General features: G+C 42.5%; 1 protein-coding gene across 1 annotated transcript in view; it reads right to left on the bottom strand.

The window, feature by feature from the left end:
- LOC126174576 (nucleolar complex protein 2 homolog) overlaps positions 1 to 22,581 on the bottom strand; it is a 157,869-nt gene that overhangs the window by 103,417 nt on the left and 31,871 nt on the right. The window contains exons 4-5 of the mRNA XM_049921046.1: positions 17,429 to 17,538; positions 16,916 to 17,073 (exon numbers count right to left, since the gene is read on the bottom strand). Coding sequence (XP_049777003.1) covers positions 16,916 to 17,073; positions 17,429 to 17,538 — 268 coding nt within the window. The remainder of the gene's footprint in view (positions 1 to 16,915; positions 17,074 to 17,428; positions 17,539 to 22,581) is intronic.

The raw sequence follows: 22,581 nt of genomic DNA on the forward strand, positions 1-22,581 counted from the left end.
AAAGGCAAACCTACGTTTCTAGCATTTGTAGACTTAGAGAAAGCTTTTGACAATGTTAACTGGAATACTCTCTTTCAAATTCTGAAGGTGGCAGGGGTAAAATACAGGGAGCGAAAGGCTATTTACAGTTTGTACAGAAACCAGATGGCAGTTATAAGAGTCGAGGGGCATGAAAGGGAAGCAGTGGTTGGGAAAGGAGTAAGACAGGGTTGTAGCCTCTCCCCGATGTTATTCAATCTGTATATTGAGCAAGCAGTAAAGGAAACAAAAGAAAAATTCGGAGTAGGTATTAAAATTCATGGAGAAGAAGTAAAAACTTTGAGGTTCGCTGATGACATTGTAATTCTGACAGAGACAGCAAAGGTCTTGGAAGAGCAGTTGAACGGAATGGACAGTGTCTTGAAAGGAGGATATAAGATGAACATCAACAAAAGCAAAACGAGGATAATGGAATGCAGTCAAATTAAGTCGGGTGATGCTGAGGGAATTAGATTAGGAAATGAGACACTTAAAGTAGTAAAGGAGTTTTGCTATTTAGGGAGTAAAATAACCGATGATGGTCGAAGTAGAGAGGATATAAAATGTAGACTGGCAATGGCAAGGAAAGCGTTTCTCAAGAAGAGGAATTTGTTAACATCGAGTATAGATTTAAGTGTCAGGAAGTCGTTTATGAAAGTATTTGTATGGAGTGTAGCCATGTATGGAAGTGAAACATGGACGATAACTAGTTTGGACAAGAAGAGAATAGAAGCTTTTGAAATGTGGTGCTACAGAAGAATGCTAAAGATAAGGTGGGTAGATCACGTAACTAATGAGGAGGTATTGAATAGGATTGGGGAGAAGAGAAGTTTGTGGCACAACTTGACTAGAAGAAGGGATCGGTTGGTAGGACATGTTTTGAGGCATCAAGGGATCACAAATTTAGCATTCAAGGGCAGTGTGGAGGGTAAAAATCGTAGAGGGAGACCAAGAGATGAATACACTAAGCAGATTCAGAAGGATGTAGGTTGCAGTAGATACTGGGAGATGAAGAAGCTTGCACCGGATAGAGTAGCATGGAGAGCTGCATCAAACCAGTCTCAGGACTGAAGACCACAACAACAACAACAACAACAACAAGGCATGATATTAGAAGTATCTGAATGCTTCCCACATTACTCTTTTTATAGTTATATGAGTTTTTATTAACTTTTGCCTGTCAATTTTTCCACATTAATTTTGAACTAACAGTTGAACAATCTCTGCTTCCTCAACCAAATTTTGATATTAAACCATGGTGAGCCTTTCCATTCTTAATCCCCTTATTTGGCAATTCATAAGGTGTTTTTTCGTTTTTCAGTGATTCATAACAATTTCTTATGTACAGGGACTGAAAAATGTAGCATCTACTTCTGGCAAAATTTGCCTCTACTTCCTGCAAAATTCATGTTTATTTTTGTCAAAATCCGCTCCTATTTCCTTTGTTTTTAAATGGTTATACGCGCACGTTTAACAGGTTGTCACACTACATCAGTGAAGACATACAAATTATTACTTCTTTGAAAAATGCTGAATGGGAAATTTTTGACTGGAATGTCTGCTTTTGCAGAAACTTCAACACATTTTTCTTCCGGAATGTGTCTGTTTTTTTTCATTTGGCTGTATTTGCACTTTCAAAAATGTTTGTTCTGTTGAAAAGCAGCAGCATTGTTCCACCATTTAAGTGAATGCTTCTCTGATAAAAGGTGTTTCTAGACATAATTATTTTGTCTTTTCCCACCCAATTTCAAAATTAAAAAATATGCAGACTACTAATTTTGATCTTTCGTGGACTTTCATGGCCCTAAGACCACTGCTTGGCAATGCTACAGATAGAATTGACAAGACACTTAGCACAGAAGTAAAACCGAACAAACAGCAACCCAATTTTAATGTTAGGGGAAGAATTTAAGCACCATCGAAAAGCGTCACAGATTTTATTTTCGAGTCGTCATAGCGCAGAGGACGGGTGCTATAGGCTATAGTCACAGATGACCGCAAGCGTGAACAGGGGAAGGAGTGATGTGGGAAAACACCACCACTTCCATTTTGCTGGACAGCAGCCTACAGCAGAACTGATACATTGTTACAGGGACCACTGATCTGTTCTAATGTTGTACGGGTCATAATCAAAATCCGTGACGGACCAGGATTAGTTGCTTCACTTATTTCAAAATAAGGAAAGAAAACGACCGGCACTGCACAACACAAAGTATTCAGGAATGGTTACCACACAGTTGCTTATTGAAATTAGCAGAGTATTGTTAACGATGTAGTTCAGGCCTGACCTCCAGTGATATTCGCTGCAACTTCAGTTCAATCCGCCATCTAATTTGCCACATTAAAACTGTCTGCATTATACGGTCTTTTGAGCTTTAGCTAACAAACGAACATATGTGTTTCTTTCTTATAAAATGCTAGGTCCCATGGCTTAGTACTAAGTTGCATTATGCGATGTGTATCTTAAACAGACCATTCAACAATCCAGATTTGACACAGCACCAGATCATTAAGCATATCGATACATTGTTGTGTTCGTACACTTTATTTTGTAAGTAGGTTTCACATTATCTTTTCAAATTGGGCTTCGCCAGATTATGTGCAATGCCAGTAACTGCTTATATTTTCAATACTGTAAGCAGAAAATTAAACTATTGCAAACTATCTCTGATAAACAGCACATCTGGATACAATGTCTATTAACTAATTTTGCATTTCTGCATTTTTTCATTTTAAGGTAGAATTCACATCTATTTCGCATTTATTGCAAAATGTGAATTTTTCCAGTCCCTACTTATATGGTGACAATTATTGAACTATATGAAAAAATATGTAAATTTGTTACAAACTATGGTGTGCACACACTTTATTCAACATGTAAATGTCACTACAGATATTCGGATTTAGATTACGACATGTTCAATATACCTGCCATCATTGGCGATGAGGTGGCAGAAATTTTGCATGGCCCACTAAAGTGTTGGAACATCAATGCCATCAATGACCTCCAGAATGGCTGTTTTTACCTCAGTGATGGTTTTGGGGTTATTGCTGTACACCTTGTCTTTAATATAGCCCCATAAAAAGGAATCGCATATGTTCAGATCCAGAGAATATAGCGGCCAATCGAGGCCCATGCCAATGGCCTCTGGGTACCCCAGAGCCAGAATGTGATCCCCAAAGTGCTCCTCCAGGACATCAAATGCTCTCCTGCTTCCATGGGGTCGAGCTTCGTCTAGTATGAACCGCATCTTGTTGAAATCAGCGTCACTTTGGATACTGGGGATGAAACCATCTTCCAAAACCTTCACATACTGTTCACTAGTCATTGTGTCATCAAGGAATATCGCACCAATTATTCCGTGACTGGACACTGCACACCACACAGTCACCCGTTGAGGGTGAAAATACTTCTCGGTTGTGAAATGCTGTTTCTCAGTCCCCAAATGTGCCAATTTTGTTTATTGACAAACCCATCCAAATGAAAGTGGGCTTCATTGGTAAACCAAACCATACTAACTCCCATAATGCCCGCAGCCAACCATGCAGTTTGAATTCCTAACCCAAACCGTTCAGAAGTTATGACAATTCTATTTCATATAGTTCAATAACTGTCACCCTTTATCTATGCCACAGTGTACAACAGCTCAGCCCAAGTTCTCTTTGGTAAAATGCATCCTGGCAACTGGGACCATGCCATATCCATTACTGTCCTCTTGAAGATGATGTTTGGTTTGTGGGGAGCTCAACTGTGAGATCATCAGCACCCGTACAAAGTCCCAATGTTTACACAGTTAATCTAGACACTTTCATAAATGATGATGATATGATGAGGACAACACAAACACTCAGTCCCCAGGCAGATAAAATCCCCAACCCAGTCAGGAATCGAGCCTGGGACATCATGATCCAGAGGCAGCAACACTGGCCACTAGCCGTCCTCTTTAAGCATTCAGCTATAGGATTTTGCTGCAATGTATATGTCAGTCATTTCATGCCAAAGCCCTTCAGATTTGCAGAACTGCAACGATTTCCTAGAAGAGAATTCTAAGCCACTGTCAGTCAGGATTCTCTTCAAGTAGTTACTGGTTTACTTTTCATCTGAATCTTTCATTTCTTGAATTCTTCAAATATTCATCTTTATTTTTTAAGAAATCACAAATACATACCTGGTTGCATCACCATGATACTCATTAAATATCTTTTGCCTCCTAACTTGAAACGTGAATAAGTCCCATGAGATCACTAAGAACAAGTACTGAAGTGATTGTACATTTCTTCAAATTTTGTGATACAGTTTTCAGAAACAGTCTACATGTCGATATACTCATGAAACAGTCATCACATGGATTTATTTCACCTTTTTCACAATATAATCCCAGAACTGCTTTCTTTTTTATCATGTTGTTGACTGTCGTCTTACTGGCATGCATCATTCAACAATGGCCCATCTCTAGTGACTTAGTGTTAAATTTTTTATTCCTCAATATGTTTATTGACTTTCTTTCCTCTGCACATGGCTTTGTATTTATATAATATAAACGAACTTTTTGCTACGTTTTCATGAGCTCTCTTGCAGATTCATCTTAGATCTGGCAACACTCTTTATCGAAAATAATCCTTTTATTGTTTTCAGTGAGTGCCTCACAAATAAGATTGGGTGGCCGATCTCAGGCACAAGTAGTGTATTTTTAGCTGTAAATTCTTTAGCCTAAACTTTGTTATTAATTATCATTACATTTTCAATAGCATTACCCACGGCTTCGGTTTTTCTGCTATCAGCTAAAGTTATGTTTCCAACTAAAATATTTTTATAAACAGTAGAAAAATACTTTTCATTTGGAACTGTGTGATGAGTTGCCCCAAAATCCATTACTCAGTCATCATTTTCCAATGTAACTGTGCTGCAGAAAGCATTCATACTAAGAACACCTTGTTCCTTTAGCTCTCATAAATGTCCCCTTTTCATGGCAATTTCTGAAAATGTGACCAACTTTGTGACAATTATAACAAACAAATGTACCTCTTTGTGTGGTTTCTTTCTTTGTTTGTTCCTATCCTTTGTCACATTTTACATAAGTGGCATTTTTTGGTACCTTGAATTACTAGAATTAGCTTTCAGGGACACTGCAGAATGTTTATAGGGTGTACATAAAGTCTGGGAACACTTTCAATTATTTATTGCATAAGAACTAAACATTGTACATATGTCATACATATTGCATTTTGAAGAGAAACTCTGAAAGTTTTTTTTACAAACATTCAATATGCACAACACACCGATTTGTTTGGACTCCTTAAGAATGTCTCTTGTACGTGCTCCACATTCACTTCACTCACACTGGGATGTTCACTTATCTTTGCCGGGTACAAGCAACCCGTCGTAACGAATTTGTTGTGCCAGTGGTAAATGGCCTTCCTTGGTGGTGGCTTCTTACCGAACTTGGTTCTAAGCATGCACTGAACAGCTTTAGCACACTTGTGTTTGTCGAACTCCAACACACACAAAGCTCACTCCGCACCTGAACTCGCCATGTTTGCGGCTAGCGCTGACTGTTGGCAAATTACCAAACTATGCTGTGGTGGTATACATCATCATCATTTAAGACTGATTATGCCTTTCAGCATTCAGTCTGGAGCATAGCCCCCCTTATACAGTTCCTCCATGATCCCCTATTCAGTGCTAACATTGGTGCCTCTTCTGATGTTAAACCTATTACTTCAAAATCATTCTTAACCGAATCCAGGTACCTTCTCCTCGGTCTGCCCCGACTCCTCCTACCCTCTACTGCTGAATCCACGAGTCTCTTGGGTAGTCTTGCTTCTCCCATGCGTGTAACATGACCCCACCATCTAAGCCTGTTCGCCCTGACTGCTACATCTATAGAGTTCATTCCCAGTTTTTCTTTGATTTCCTCATTGTGGACAGCCTCCTGCCATTGTTCCCATCTACTAGTACCTGCAATCATCCTAGCTACTTTCATATCCGTAACCTCAACCTTGTTGATAAGGTAACCTGAATCCACCCAGCTTTCGCTCCCATACAACAAAGTTGGTCGAAAGATTAAACGGTGCACAGATAACTTAGTCTTGGTACTGACTTCCTTCTTGCAGAAGAGAGTAGATCGTAGCTGAGTGCTCACTGCATTAGCTTTGCTACACCTCGCTTCCAGTTCTTTCACTATGTTGCCATCCTGTGAGAATATGCATCCTAAGTACTTGAAACCGTCCACCTGTTCTAACTTTGTTCCTCCTATTTGGCACTCAATCCGTTTATATTTCTTTCCCACTGACATTACTTTCGTTTTGGAGATGCTAATCTTCATACCATAGTCCTTACATTTCTGATCTAGCTCTGAAATATTACTTTGCAAACTTTCAATCGAATCTGCCATCACAACTAAGTCATCCGCATATGCAAGACTGCTTATTTTGTGTTCACATATCTCTATTGTTTTCAACATATGATCCATAAATAATATGAACAACAGTGGAGACAGGTTGCAGCCTTGTCTTACCCCTGAAACTACTCTGAACCATGAACTGAATTTACCGTCAACTCTAACTGCTGCCTACTATCCATGTAAAGACCTTTAATTGCTTGCAAAAGTTTACCTCCTATTCCATAATCTTGTAGGACAGACAATAACTTCCTCCTAGGAACCCGGTCATATGCCTTTTCTAGATCTATAAAGCATAGATACAATTCCCTGTTCCACTCATAACACTTCTCCATTATTTGCCATAAGCTAAAGATCTGGTCCTGACAATCTCTAAGAGGCCTAAACCCACACTGATTTTCATCCAATTGGTCCTCAACTAATACTCGCACTTTCCTTTCAACAATGCCTGAGAAGATTTTACCCACAACGCTGATTAAAGAGATACCTCTGTAGTTGTTACAATCTTTTCTGTTTCCATGTTTAAAGATTGGTGTGATTACTGCTTTTGTCCAGTCTGACGGAACCTGTCCCGACTCCCAGGCCATTTCAATTATCCTGTGTAGCCCTTTAAGACCTGACATTCCACTGTATTTGATGTGTTCCGACTTAATTTCATCCACCCCAGCCGCTTTATTGCACTGCAATCTATTGACCATTTTTTCCACTTCCTCAAATGTGATCCTATTTTCATCATCATTCCTATCCCATTCTACCTCAAAATGTGAAACATTACTGATCGCATTTTCACCTACATTGAGCAACTCTTCAAAATATTCCCTCCATCTGCCCAAGGCATCCACAGGATTCACCAGCAGTTTTCCTGACCTGTCCAAAATATTTGTCATTTCCTTCTTACCTCCCTTTCGAAGACTGTTAATTACACTCCAGAATGGTTTTCCAGCAGCTTGACCCATAGTCTCCAACCTGTTTCCAAAGTCTTCCCACGATTTCTTCTTGGATGCTGCAATTATCTGTTTGGCTTTGTTTCTTTCTTCAACATAACTTTCTCTGTCTACCTGAGTTCTAGTATGTAGCCATTTTTGATACGCCTTCTTTTTCCTTTTACAGGCTGCCTTGACTGTATCATTCCACCAAGCTGTTTGCTTCATCCTACTTTTACACACTACTGCTCCAAGACATTCTTTAGCCACTTTTTTTTTTTTTTTTTTTTTTTTTTTTTTTTTTTTTTAAGGGCGCAAAACTGCTATGGTCATTAGCGCCCAGCCCGTGACTTAAGACAGTAAAAAACCGAAATTGAAAACCAGCAGCAATGGAAACAAACTCATAAAATTGGAGAAACTAAAAGTAGAAAGAATGCTTAAAAATCCAGTACAGACAGGGGGTGGTTGTCCCCCCAAAAAAAAAAACTTCAAATGACTGACGTCATTTCACTGTCACTAATAAACTGGAGAACGCGGTCGGCTGAGCGCGTGTCATCTGCTAAAATCGACGATAGATCAGGCGATAGCTGTAGACGGGAGCGTAACAGATTAAAATAGGGGCATTCAATTAAAAGGTGTCTGACCGTCCACGGCTGAGAGCAGTGGGGACAGAGTGGAGGAGGATCACCGCTTAAAAGATGTCTATGGCTAAAAAGACAGTGCCCTATCCGGAGTCTAGCTAAAATTACCTCCCCCCGACGATGCGTTCGGGAGGAAGAGGTCCAAGCGCAAGGAAGGGCTTTCACTTCCCGCAATTTATTACGGGGAAGTGTTGACCAATGCGCATGCCATAAATGAGCAACTTGGCGACATAAACCGCTCCGTAGATCGGTGAAGGGAAGCGACTGAATAGCTGGCCGAGGAAGAGAGACTGCAGCCTTGGCCGCCATATCGGCCGCCTCATTCCCACAGATACCAGCGTGTCCCGGGAGCCAGAGGAACGCCACCGAGACGCCCCCCAGGTGGAGCAAGCGCAGACAGTCCTGAATCCGGTGGACCAGAGGGTGCACAGGGTAAAGAGCTTGGAGACTGAGGAGAGAGCTGAGAGAATCTGAGCAGATAATGTACTGTATCCGCTGATGGCGGCGGATGTAGTGGACAGCCTGGAGAACAGCGTAAAGCTCCGCAGTATAAACCGAACACTGGTCGGGAAGTCGAAAGCGATTTGGGGTGTCGCCAACAATATAGGCACTCCCTACACCTAATGATGTTTTCGAGCCGTCGGTGTAAATAAACGTGGCGTCCGTCATTTGTGCACATAGAGCAGCAAATGCCCGACGATAAACAAGTGTAGGGGTACCATCCTTGGGAAATTGACAAAGGTCACGGAGCAGGCAGATCCGGGGACGGAGCCAAGGCGGTGCTGTACCCCAAGTTGTCAAAAAGGTTTTCGGAAAGCGGCAGGAAAGAGAATCGAGCAATTGACGGAAGCGGACTCCCGGGGGTAGTAGGGAGGAGGAGCGGCCTGCATACCCTACATCAAAGGAGGCGTCGAAAAAAAGGTCATGGGCTGGATTAGCAGGCATGGAAGACAGATGGCTAGCATAACGACTCAGGAGGACTGCTCGCCGATTGGACAGAGGAGGTTCAGCAGTCTCAGCATAAAGGCTTTCCACAGGGCTAGTGTAAAAAGCTCCAGACACTAAACGTAATCCACGGTGGTGGATAGAGTCGAGACGCCGAAGAATAGACGGCCGAGCAGAGGAGTAGACAATGCTTCCGTAATCCAATTTTGAGCGCACTAAGGCGCGATAGAGGCGGAGAAGGACCACTCGGTCCGCTCCCCTGGAGGTACCATTCACGACACGGAGGGTGTTAAGCGATCGCAGACAGCGAGCCGAAAGATAGGAGACGTGAGAGGACCAGCACAGTTTTCTGTCAAACATAAGACCCAAGAATTTAGCGACGTCTGAAAACGGAAGGTTGACAGGACCTAGATGTAAGGAGGGCGGAAGAAACTCCTTACGTCGCCAAAAATTGACACAAACGGTCTTACTGGGTGAGAAACGGAAGCCGGTTTCGATGCTCCACGAGTGGAGGCGATCGAGACATCCTTGAAGACGTCGTTCAAGAAGGCTGGTCCGTTGAGAGCTGTAGTAGATCGCAAAATCGTCCACAAAGAGGGAGCCCGAGACATCAGGAAGGAGACAATCCATAATTGGATTTATGGCGATGGCAAACAGTACAACACTCAGCACGGATCCCTGGGGTACCCCGTTTTCTTGGGAGAAAGTACGGGAGAGAGTAGTGTTCACCCGCACCCTAAAAGTGCGCTCTGCCATAAATTCGCGAAGAAAAAGGGGCAGCCGGCCTCGAAAGCCCCAAGAGAACAGTGTGCGGAGGATGCCTGTCCTCCAACAGGTATCGTATGCTCTCTCCAGATCGAAAAATATTGCTACCGTTTGGCGTTTCCGGAGAAAATTGTTCATGATATAAGTGGAGAGAGCAACAAGATGGTCAACTGCAGAACGATGCTTCCGGAATCCGCATTGGGCTGGTGTTAAAAGACTGCGGGATTCCAGCCACCAAGCTAAACGGTAATTCACCATACGCTCCAAAACCTTACAGACACTACTCGTGAGAGAAATGGGGCGATAGCTAGAGGGGAGATGTTTGTCCTTTCCAGGTTTCGGAACAGGAACGACAATAGCTTCCCGCCACCGTTTGGGAAAGGTACTGTCGGTCCAAATTCGATTATAAAGGCGAAGGAGGTAACGCAGACTAGGGGTTGATAAATGCAGCAACATTTGGACATGGATACCATCTGGTCCCGGGGCGGAGGAGCGAGAAGATGAGAGGGCATGTTGGAGTTCCCGCATGGAGAAAACAGTATTGTAGCTTTCGTGATTTTGAGAGGAGAAAGCAAGAGGTCGCACTTCCGCTGCACGTTTCTTCGGGAGAAACGCTGGCGGATAATTTGAAGAGCTCGAAATCTCAGCAAAGTGCTGACCCAACGAGTTAGAAATTGCGACGGGGTCCACTAAGGTGTCAGGCGCGACAGTGAGCCCAGAGACCGGGGAGAAACTAGGCGCGCCTGAGAACCGTCGAAGCCGACTCCAAACTTCCGAGGAGGGAGTGAAGGTGTTAAATGAGCTAATAAAGAATTTCCAGCTTGCCTTCTTGCTATCGCGGATGACGCGACGGCATCGCGCACGGAGCTGCTTATAGCGGATACAGTTGGCCAAAGTAGGATGGTGACGGAAAATGCGAAGAGCACGTCGCCGCTCACGTATTGCATCACGGCATGCCTCGTTCCACCACGGAACTGGGGGGCGCCGGGGCAATTCGGAGGTGCGTGGTATTGAACGTTCCGCAGCTGTAAGGATAACGTCGGTAATATGTGTGACCTCATCGTCGACGCTGGGAAAGCGACGGTCATCGAATGTCGCGAGAGACGAAAAAAGTGTCCAATCGGCTTGGGCAAACTTCCAGCGTCGCGGGCGCATATATGGCAGTTGAGGCTGCAGTCTGAGGACACATGGAAAGTGGTCACTCGAGTGTGTATCATCAAGGGCGAACCATTCGAAGCGCCGAGCTAGCGGAACAGTACCGACCGCAAGGTCCAAATGAGATAAGGTTGTCGTGGAGGCAGACAAAAATGTGGGGACCCCAGTGTTGAGGCAAACTAGATCCGCTTGGTGGAAGACGTCTAGCAATATGGAGCCACGTGGACAAGGATGTGGAGATCCCCAAAGCGGGTGGTGGGCATTGAAGTCCACAACCAGCAAATAGGGGGGTGGAAGCTGACCAAGAAGATGAAGGAGATCAGCTCGTGCCATTGGTGTGGACGATGGAATGTATACAGTACAAAGAGAGAACGTGTATCCGGAAAGGGAAAGACGGACGGCGACAGCTTGGAAGGAAGTGTTTAAGGGGATTAGGTGATAATGGAGAGTATCATGGAGAAGAATCATGAGTCCTCCATGGGCTGGAGAGCCTTCAACAGAGGGGAGATCATATCGGACGGACTGAAAATGAGGGAGAACAAAGCGGTCATGGGGACGCAGCTTTGTTTCCTGAAGACAGAAGATGACCGGCGAGTAGGATCTTAAGAGGATCGACAATTCATCCCTATTGGCTCGAATGCCGCGGATATTCCAGTGGATAATGGACATAGGGTGAACAGAAAATGGAGGACTGGGACCAAAGTTGCTGTCAAGTCAAAGACTGCTCGGAGCTAGCGACCGACAGCATGGAATGGCAGTCAGCCGAAGGCAGAAGATCCTGATCCATAGGTTGGTCAGGAGCGGCTCCTGCCACCAGCGATCGGCCGGTTGACCGGCCACCAGCAGTGCGCCTCGGCGACACAGAAGACGGCCGAGGGCGATTTCCGCCAGGTGGTGCTGTAGATGGGACACGCCTTGGCGGAGAAGGAGAGGAACTGGGTTTCTTTGTAGCCTTCTTGGAAGAATGATGTTTAGATGGAGGAACCGATGGTTGGGAAGTTGCGGTACGTAAAAACTCTTCACGAGTATGTTCTTTTTTCGAAGACTTGGCGTCCGACTTTTGGGCTCGAGATTTAGCAGAACCCGACGAAGGGTGAGCCATAGAGTGGGCAGGCGAAAGTGGTGAGGTTGAACGAGCGATCTTTGCGCTGGCCGATCTGACGACCGTGGCACTAAAGGTGAGGTCGCAAGTCTGCGTGGCCGCCTCCTTTGTTGGCCGAGGAGAAGCAAGGACAGTGCTATATTTTCCTGTCTGAGGCACGGTGGGCTTGCGACTGGCGAATAATTTTCGAGCAGCAAAGGTCGACACCTTTTCCTTCACTCTTATTTCCTGGATGAGCTTTTCGTCCTTAAAAATGGGGCAATCTCGAGAGGAAGCAGCGTGGTCACCCATACAGTTGATGCAGCGAGGGGATGGAGGTGGACAAGCACCCTCATGGGCATCCTTGCCACACGTAACACATTTGGCTGGATTGGAACAGGACTGGCTGGTGTGATTGAACCGCTGACATCGATAGCAACGCGTAGGGTTTGGGACGTAAGGGCGAACGGAAATTATCTCATAGCCAGCTTTGATTTTCGATGGGAGTTGAACTGTGTCAAATGTCAAGAAGACAGTGCGGGTTGGAATGATGTTCGTGTCAACCCGTTTCATTACTCTATGAACTGCCGTTACGCCCTGGTCAGACAGATAGTGCTGAATTTCTTCGTCAGACAATCCATCGAGGGAGCGTGTATAAACGACTCCACGTGAGGAATTTAAGGTTCGGTGCGGTTCCACCCGGACAGGAAAGGTGTGGAGCAGAGAAGTACGCAGCAATTTTTGTGCCTGGAGGGCACTGTGTGTTTCTAACAACAGGGTGCCATTCCGTAATCTGGAACAAGACTTTACAGGACCTGCAATTGCGTCGACACCTTTCTGAATAATGAAAGGGTTGACCGTGGAGAAGTCGTGACCTTCATCAGTCCGAGAAACAACAAGGAACCGTGGCAACAATGGAAGAATCGTCTGTGGCTGAGACTCAGTATACTTACGTTTGTGAGCAGACATAGTGGAAGGTGAGGAAACCATTGCGGAAGAATCCCCCATGATTACCGGCGTCTCCGATGGCGCGCTCCTCCCTTGTGGGGACCCTCTCTGAGGGCACTCCCGCCTTAGGTGATTGTTCACACCTCAGGTCACACCTCCCGACAAACGGACGGAGGGACCAATCGGCATTTTCGGAAGGTATCAGCTCGGGTAATCACCCCTCCCTGGGCCTGGCCGATACCAGGGGGTACGTACGTGTCCTACCTGTCTACCCGGGGCGGGGAATTACGCGTTACCCCGTCACCGGCTACGCACGAAGGGCGTGGGTCGGCCTTCAGACACGCACAGGGAGGAAGAAAGAGAAAGGGAAAGGAAAGAAGAGAGGTCTCAAACGCCGCAGCGGAGAAAAGGGAAAGAGAAGAGGTAAGGAAAAAGGGAAGGACAAAGGAAGGAAGAAGACATAAAAGCAAGAAAGGCGAAGAATGCAGTACATTTACGAGCGTCCGTCTCCGGACGTAGGCACAAACCATACTCCCAGATAGGGAGAAAGGGAAGGAAAGAGCCAGAGGTGAGGGGAGGAGGGGCGAAGATAGGGATGGGGAAGGATGCGGAATGGGAAGGTATGCAGCCCGGAAAGGAAGGAAGGCCACATTAGCTCGGGGTCCCGTGCTCGCTACGCACGTATCCACAAAAGAGTTGTGGACCCCCTGGGGGGTCCCTGTACCTTATCCATTCCTTTTTTCAATGACTGTAATTGACTACATTCAACTAACTGGTACCTTTCTGAGATCGCTGTTATGTACTTGTGCCTGATTTCCTTACCCTGAAGTTTCTCCAGTCTTATCCTCCTACATATGGACCTGACCTCCTGCACTTTCGGCCTCACAATCCCAATTTCACTGCATATTAAATAATGATCAGTGTCATCAAAGAATCCCCTGAATACACGTGTGTCCCTCACAGCCTTCCTGAATTCCTGATCTGTTGTTATATAGTCAATGACAGATCTGGTTCCCCTGCCTTCCCAAGTATACCGGTGAATGTTCTTATGTTTAAGAAAGGAGTTTGTGATTACTAAGCCCATATTGGCACAGAAATCCAAGAGTTGTTTCCCGTTCCTGTTGGCCTCCATATCCTCTCCAAATTTACCCATAACCTTTTCATACCCTTCTGTTCGATTTCCAATCCAGGCGTTAAAATCACCCATGAGCAGAACACTGTCCTTGTCCTTTACTCTAACAACTACATCACTGAGTGCCTCATAAAAACTATCCATCTTATCTTGATCTGTCCCTTCACAATGCGAATATACTGACACAATCCTAATTTTCTTGCTAGACACTGTCAAATCTATCCACATCAGTCGTTCGTTTACATACCTTATTGCAACTATGCTGGGTTCCATTTCTTTCCTGATGTAAAGCCCTACCCCCATTGTGCTATTCCTGCTTTGGCTCCTGACAGGTAGACCTTGTATTCTCCCACTTTCTCTTCTTTCTCACCCCTTACCCGAATGTCACTAACAGCTAAAACGTCCAGCCCCATCTTACTTGCAGCCTCTGCCAGCTCTACCTTCTTCCCAGAGTAGCCCCCATTGATATTAATAGCTCCCCATCTCATTACCATTTGTTTGCCAAGTCGTATCTTAGGAGTCCCTGGTTTGTCAGTTAGAGGTGGGACTCCCGTCACCTCCAAAGGTCCAAGGCATTTTGCTCTGATTGTTGCCAGCATCATATTTAAAGTACCAGGGAAGCAGGTTGCTAGCCTTACTTGCCCCGAGTCCCATTGGGTTTTACCCCTAATGGCTGAGGGACTAACCGGTGGATTTGGTAGTCTTTGCCGTATGAGCACAAAGGTGACCACGACTCAGAATATGTCCGAGATGCCCAGCCTTATTCCAAAGTAACTGGTATCCCGACTGTCGGGACCACTTACTTGGCCACTCATACGTTGCCCGTGGTTCATGAACTAGGACATGACTACAGGAACCTACACCATGAACCACATGGTATACATGGAAAAAAAAAACTTTCAGGGTTTCTATTCAAAATGACATATGTATGATATATGTACAATGTTTGGTTCTTGTGCAATAAATAATTGAAAGTGTTCCCGGACTTTATGTACATCCTGTATATTCATAACATCAACAGCATCATCAGCAAGCAGTCTTTTAACCGTAGTACACTTAAAATCATTACCTGGAAAATTTCACAGAGCTGTAACTGTTGCATAACATTTGTGTGAAAGTCCAAGCAGATTAAACACTACTATATCTCCATCTTCGATTTCATCACCAATATCCACTAGATCTGCTACAGTTTTATTTTTCAGCCCCAGATAATTTTCCACAGACTTATAGTCCTCCATTTTAGAGTCTTCCTTCTCAGTTGCACAGCGTGAAATTTGCTATCCATAGAGGTGTATAATTTTTGAAATTTTTTCCTTACTATTTACGAGTTTGCATATTTGGTATAAGCACTTGCAGCTCATCACATCTGGAAAGTACAGTTTTTGCTAGTACCTTACCTTTACATGATATATATGCCTTTTGATCAGCGACTGGCCCACCTCCATCAAGTTCCATCTCACAAGACTCAATTATAGTCCAAAAATCAGAATCTATTAGAATCATTTCCATTCGACTTGACCAGAAAGTGCAATTCACTCTACTTAGTTTCTCAATATGTTGTCTCTCTTCTCAGTTGTCTCTTTATATTTCACAAATCATTTTGCCATTGCTAAAAGAACACATTCTCTTTCTTGTGAAATTCACAAACGCAGTTCAGTGTCAATTAACATTTACCAAATTCATCATACAAAACTACTTCGTCGGTATCAATCAATGTTTCGTCTTTGCCACAATTACAAGTTTTAGGTTGGCTAAATAGAACTAAGCAGTTTTCTATTTATTTCTACTAGCACTCCTGGACCCAAAACCATTGTCAAAGTAATATGAACAGTCATATTACACAAATTAATATTTACTGAAAGAAAAACTGTGTACATCATTAGAGCAGAGAAATTAAACTTCATTTTAATCAGTCGAAAGGTTCTTGAATCTTTACTGTCTTTTTGAACAACAGCAATGTCAAAGATGGTCCAGTCACAAAAAAGGGACAAAATGAAGCAGCTCTTGTCCACTTGTTTAACTCATGACAGAACTGATTGCTCAAACACATCCAAACTTTGTTTCCAGTCAGCAAAGAAGTATGCAATAGTTACACTCCTACAGTCATAATCAGTATCAGAATGTAAAACATACACCACTTTCAGTATAAACAACAGATCAGCAAGAAACTGTGTCACAAAATCTTAGCATCATTACAATGTTGGCCATCATTTGATACTTTAAACAAAATTTTTTTTGGATGTACTGCTCTATAAATTGTAGCAATTCTGAGAGAATGCTGCAGTCAGTCAGAAGTGAACTCAGTTTAGTAATACTTGTTTTGTAAATAAAGCCACCTTTCCTTGCTGCAACTTAATTTATTTTACCCATATGTGTTTCACCTTTTTCTTGCTCCAAGGCTTGTTCAGAGGAATCTATAATGATACCATTTTGTTATTTTTATATTATCAAACAGTTCATGTCATGTTTTTATGTAAATAAGTAATTACTTACAGTCAGCTGTGATCTGCATTTCCTCTCATCTGGTCTGGAGGTCACCTTTATTTCCGATCAGACCGAATGAGAGGAAACACAGATCACAGAAAACTATACGTAATTACTTATTTACATAAGAAATGCAATGGGAACTGTTTGATAATCTAAAAATAACAAAACTGTATTGTTACAGATCCCACTGAATATGCCTTAGAGCAAGAAAAAGGCGAAACGTTTCTGGGAAAAAAAATTAAGTTGCAGCAAGAAAAGGCAATTTTATTAACGAAAGAAGTATTTCTTTGCTTGCTGCGGAGGATGGCCAGGCAAACAAACTTGTCAGTTATAGTAGTCTGTTAGCATTTATCTATGATAGAAATGTCCAGACATTCACAAATTCCACAAAACAACTGCAAAAAGAAATACACACAAACCTTTAATAAATCTGCTAGGTAGCATCTGAGTGTAGTTTTAATCTTCACCCATTTCTTACATTTATGCGGAGGTATTCGTTTCCCAGGAGGTAACTGCAGAAAGCTTTTGATAGCAGGTTGTAGTTCAAGTACACATAACTGGACAACAGCATTGAAAACTGTAATAATATACAAACAAACAAAAATATAACTTGCAGAAATAACAGTGAGGGTAATTGAACAATGGAAAATCCAGGATGGAATGTAACAATGCCAGACGAGGAAAGTTGCTACTCACCATATAGCGGAGATGCTGAGTCCCGATAGGCACAACAAAAAGATTCACACAATCGTAGCTTTCGGCCATTAAGGCCTTTATCAGCAGTAGACACACACTCTCTCTCTCTCTCTCTCTCTCTCTCTCTCCCGCAAACGGAACTTGCACAAATGCCTGCAGTCTCAGAGAGCTGAAACTACACTGGGGTAATTGAAAATTTATCATGTTTACTTTCAAAATATAAATATGACAGTTACCTGAACTTCCAACAACTCTGAGTGATGGTGCTGTTTTATCCTCTTCTGCTGCCACTCTGTTTAGAGCACCATGAAATGCTTTCACAACACAACTTATTGTTGACGAAGTCCTAAAAATAGAAACACAAACAGTGTTAATTAGCGGATTTTATAACTAAAATTTACATAACAATTTGTCAATTTCAACACAGCCATTCAAGTACCTTCAGACTTTTGAAAAGCTTCTTATATGTTGCAAATACTCTGGATATTAGTGGCTGTGGATTGTCTACTCATTTATCATTTAATAAAGATTTGATTTAGACCCCCAGTGGACATATAAGAACATTTTCTCTCCTTACAAAATGTCCAAGAGACACTCAAGTTCTGGGTTTTGACACTAAAATGTGTGAACACTTTAACCTGCTACATTTATAGCTGTCGGTGTATGGCAAGTGACATAATAACATCAAAATAATCTGCTCCATGAAGACATGGTATGCCTGGCTGTTTACATGCAATGAAAAGAACAGATTACCAATAAATGCTGTCTTTACATCCACTGTAAACTGTAACTGATAGTAATGAGTTCTGATTTTCTCATATGAAAATTGATTTGCTTAAGAGGGCTCTCTCTGGTAAATGATACCTGATCTGTTAGCAGGACCATCCTAAAACAGGTATCATTGTGATAAACCTGCAACAGTTATCCACAATATTGTTGCTTCCTTGAGAGAAGGCTCTCTCCTGTGTAGCCTGTTATTTTTGCCTTGAAATAAACACTTTATTTCATGGTGTATCAACTAGCTAATTTTGCCCCCTTGGGCATTACCATGCTACTGTAAAAATTGTAGCGCATATAGTAGGCTGTTCCAGTTCAAGTGTCCAGCCGCTGGCAGCTGGGCACCCATGGGCAGCAATGGTCACAGGTGGGCGTTCAGCTGAAGTGCAGACAGTCACGCAACTGGGCTGTAGTTTATGAGACTATACTGTCCTGGCCTTCCACCAATGGCAGGGGGTGACAAAATGGTTTACACAGAAACATGGGCAATAGGACTGCCAGGCAGGTAGCTTGTACTAACTGCAGCTGCCCACTTGCACGTTGACAGGCACTCACCAGTGCCCTTGCCTTATGGGGCACAGCTAGAAGGGCCTAGCATGACATATCACCACACATCCATTTGATTCTAAGATGCTGACTACATCAAATGCATTTACATTTTAATAGTTACACTTACATATTTTAATGTATAGTTAGCTGGCACAGTGACAAAATACATGTAAGGACTGCATTGTGTGTGTGTGTGTGTGTGTGTGTGTGTGTGTGTCCTCCATTTTTCATATGGACTTTAAGTATAACATAGTGGTGCATATGCTTACTACTTTTTTGGAAAGTTGTAATTAGGGTTGCAATCACATGTTGCATACTATCTGCATTACAATTTGTACTGTAACTTGATAATGCCCAAGGCGGCGAAATAAGCTAATCACCATATTAAGAAATAACATAATATACATACATAATATTCTTACATTCCATCCTAGATTTTCAATTGTTTGAAATTAAGAAATAATTTGTTCATTTCTAAATAAAACAACAGCCTACGCTGAAAAATGACTTCCCTCAAGGAGTTCATAGCTCTTTGCACCTGTGCACAAAAAGGGAAAAAAAAGAAGAATACTGTGTCGTTTCTAATATTACATCCTGAATACAAATAACTCTTGATGATATTACGAATGGAGTCAATTGTAATACAACGTCAGCCACACTGCAGACACCGAAAATCTAGTTTTGTATGCAAAAGCACACTTTCTTCTAGACAGGTATGCTTCCATGTGAAGAAGTATATCATCTGTTACCGCAACTGGTTGAATCTTCCTTGCATGATATTCAAGTAGCATATGCACACTGCATGCAAATCATCTGTCTCACCAAGTCAGCAGTTAGTTTCTGGTAATACTGACTATGTCAAGTAATGGTGAATGCTTAGGTAAGCTTCTTGGTGTTCACTGAATTGAATCTCTACCAGCTGTGCCATAAATAAAATACATAACGAACACAGTTCCATAGACTGCACATGTATTTCAGTATGAAGTTTAAAGACAATGAGCCTTTATAGGAACAACAAACTCTTGTACACAAATCACACAATTAAGTACCAATTTAATGCATTTGAGTACAAATTGATTCTGTCACAGCATAACGACATTTCTTGCATCCGCCAGTATATACTGGCTCAGGTGCATGTTGGAGAAAATAAATTCTTAGTTGAAAGTTACTTTATTATGTATAATTTTTTTTTAAAAAATCCTTAAGCTTATGCCCCCCCCCCCCCCCATGAACCACGGACCTTACCGTTGGTGGGGATGCTTGTGTGCCTCAGCGATACAGATGGCCGTACCGTAGGTGCAACCACAACGGAGGGGTATCTGCTGAGAGGCCAGACAAATGTGTTGTTCCTGAAGACGGGCAGCAACCTTTTCAGTAGTTGCAGGGGCAACAGTCTGGATGATTGACTGATCTGGCCTTGTAACACTAACAAAAACGACCTTGCTGTGCTGGTACTGCGAACGGCTGAAAGCAAGGGGAAACTACAGCCGTAATTTTTCCCGAGGGCAGGCAGCTTTACTGTATAGTTAAATGATGATGGCGTCCTCGTGGGTAAAATATTCCGGAGGCCTATTTAGTCTCCCATTCGGATCTCTGGGCAGGGACTACTCAAGAGGACATCGTTATCAAGAGAAAGAAAACTGCGTTCTACGGATCGGAGCATGGAATGTCAGATCCCTTAATCGGGCAGGTAGGTTATAAAACTGAAAAAGGGAAATGGATAGGTTAAAGTCAGATATAGTGGGAATTAGTGAATTTCGGTGGCAGGAGGAACAACACCTTTGGTCAGGTGAATACAGGGTTATAAACACAAAATCAAATAGGGGTAATGCAGGAGTAGGCTTAATAACGAATAAAAAAAATAGAAGTGCGGGTATGCTACTACAAACAGCATAGTGAACGCATTGTTGTGACCAAGATAGACACGAAGACCACGCCTAATACAGTAGTAAAAGTTTATATGCCAACTAGCTCTGCAGATGATGAAGAAATTGATGAAATGTATGAGGGGGAAGATGAAAATTTAATAGTCATGGGTGACTGGAATTCGAAAGTAGGAAAAGGGAGAGAAGGAAACATAGTAGGTGAATATGGATTGGGGGTAAGAAATGAAAGAGGAAGCCATCTGGTAGAATTTTGCACAGAGCACAACTTAATCATAACTAACACTTGGTTCAAGAATCATAAAAGAAGGTTGTACACATGGAAGAATCCTGGAGATACTAGAAGATATCTGATAGATTATATAATGGTAAGACAGAGATTTAGGAACCAGGTTTTATATTGTAAGACATTTCCAGGGGCAGATGTGGACTCTGACCATAATCTATTGTTTATGAACTGTAGATTAAAACTGAAGAAACTGCAAAAAGGTGGGACCTGGATAAACTGACTAAACCAGAGGTTGTACAGAGTTTCAGGGAGAACATAAGGTAACAATTGACAGGAATGGGGGAAAGAAATACAGTAGAAGAAGAATGAGTAGCTCTGAGGGATGAAGTAGTGAAGGCAGCAGAGGATCAAGTAGGTAAAAAGACGAGGGCTAGTAGAAATCCTTGGGTAACAGAAGAAATATTGAATTTAATTGATGAAAGGAGAAAATATAAAAATGCAGTAAATGAAGCAGGCAAAAAGAAATACAAACGTCTCAAAAATTAGATCGTCAGGAAGTGCAAAATGGCTAAGCAGGGATGGCTATAGGACAAATGTAAGGATGTAGAGGCTTATCTCACTAGGGGTAAGATAGATACTGCCTACAGGAAAATTAAAGAGATCTTTGGAGAAAAGAGAACCAATTGTATGAATATCAAGAGCTCAGATGGAAACCCAGTTCTAAGCAAAGAAGGGAAAGCAGAAAGGTGGAAGGAGTATATAGAGGGTCTATACAAGGGCGATGTACTTGAGGAAAATATTATGGAAATGGAAGACGATGTAGATGAATATGAAATGCGATATACAATACTGCATGAAGAGTTTGACAGAGCACCAAAAGACGTGAGTCGAAACAAGGCCCCGGGAGTAGACAACATTCCATTAGAACTACTGAGGGCCTTGAGAGAGCCAGTCCTGACAAAACTCCACCGTCTGGTGAGCAAGATGTATGAGACAGGCGAAATACCCTCAGACTTCAAGAAGAATATAATAATTCCAATCAAAAAGAAAGCAGGGTTTGACAGATGTGAAAATTACTGAACTATCAGTTTAATAAGTCACAGCTGCAAAATACTAACGCGAATTCTTTACAGACGAATGGAAAAACTGGTAGAAACCGACCTCAGGGAAGATCAGTTTGGATTCTGTAGAAATGTTGGAACACGTGAGGCAATACTGACCTTACGACTTATCGTAGAAGAAAGATTAAGGAAAGGCAAACCTACGTTTCTAGCATTTGTAGATTTAGAGAAAGCTTTTGACAATGTTGACTGGAATACTCTCTTTCAAATTCTAAAGGTAGCAAGAGTAAAATACAGGGAGCGAAAAGCTATTTACAATTTTTACAGAAACCTGATGGCAGTTATAAGAGTCGAGGGACATGAAAGGGAAGCAGTGGTTGGGAAGGGAGTAAGACAGGGTTGTAGCCTCTCCCCGATCTTATTCAATCTGTATATTGAGCAAGCAGTAAAGGAAACAAAAGAAAAATTCAGAGTAGGTATTAAAAATCCATGGAGAAAAAGTAAAAACTTTGAGGTTTGCCGATGACATTGTAATTCTGTCAGAAACAGCAAAGGACTTGGAAGAGCAGCTGAACGGAATGGACAGTGTCTTAAAAGGAGGATATAAGATGAACATCAAAAAAAGCAAAACGAGGATAATGGAATGTAGTCGAATTAAGTCAGGTGATGCTGAGGGAATTAGATTAGGAAATGGGACACTTAAAGTAGTAAAGGAGTTTTGCTACTTGGGGAGCAAAATAACTGATGATGGTCGAAGTAGAGAAGATATAAAATGTAGACTGGCAATGGCAAGGAAAGCGTTTCTGAAGAAGAGAAATTTGTTAACATTGAGTATAGATTTAAGTGTCAGGAAGTCGTTTCTGAAAGTACTTGTATGAGTGTAGCCATGT

This window comes from Schistocerca cancellata, chromosome 1 (assembly GCF_023864275.1).
Source record: "Schistocerca cancellata isolate TAMUIC-IGC-003103 chromosome 1, iqSchCanc2.1, whole genome shotgun sequence".
NCBI lineage: Eukaryota > Metazoa > Arthropoda > Insecta > Orthoptera > Acrididae > Schistocerca > Schistocerca cancellata.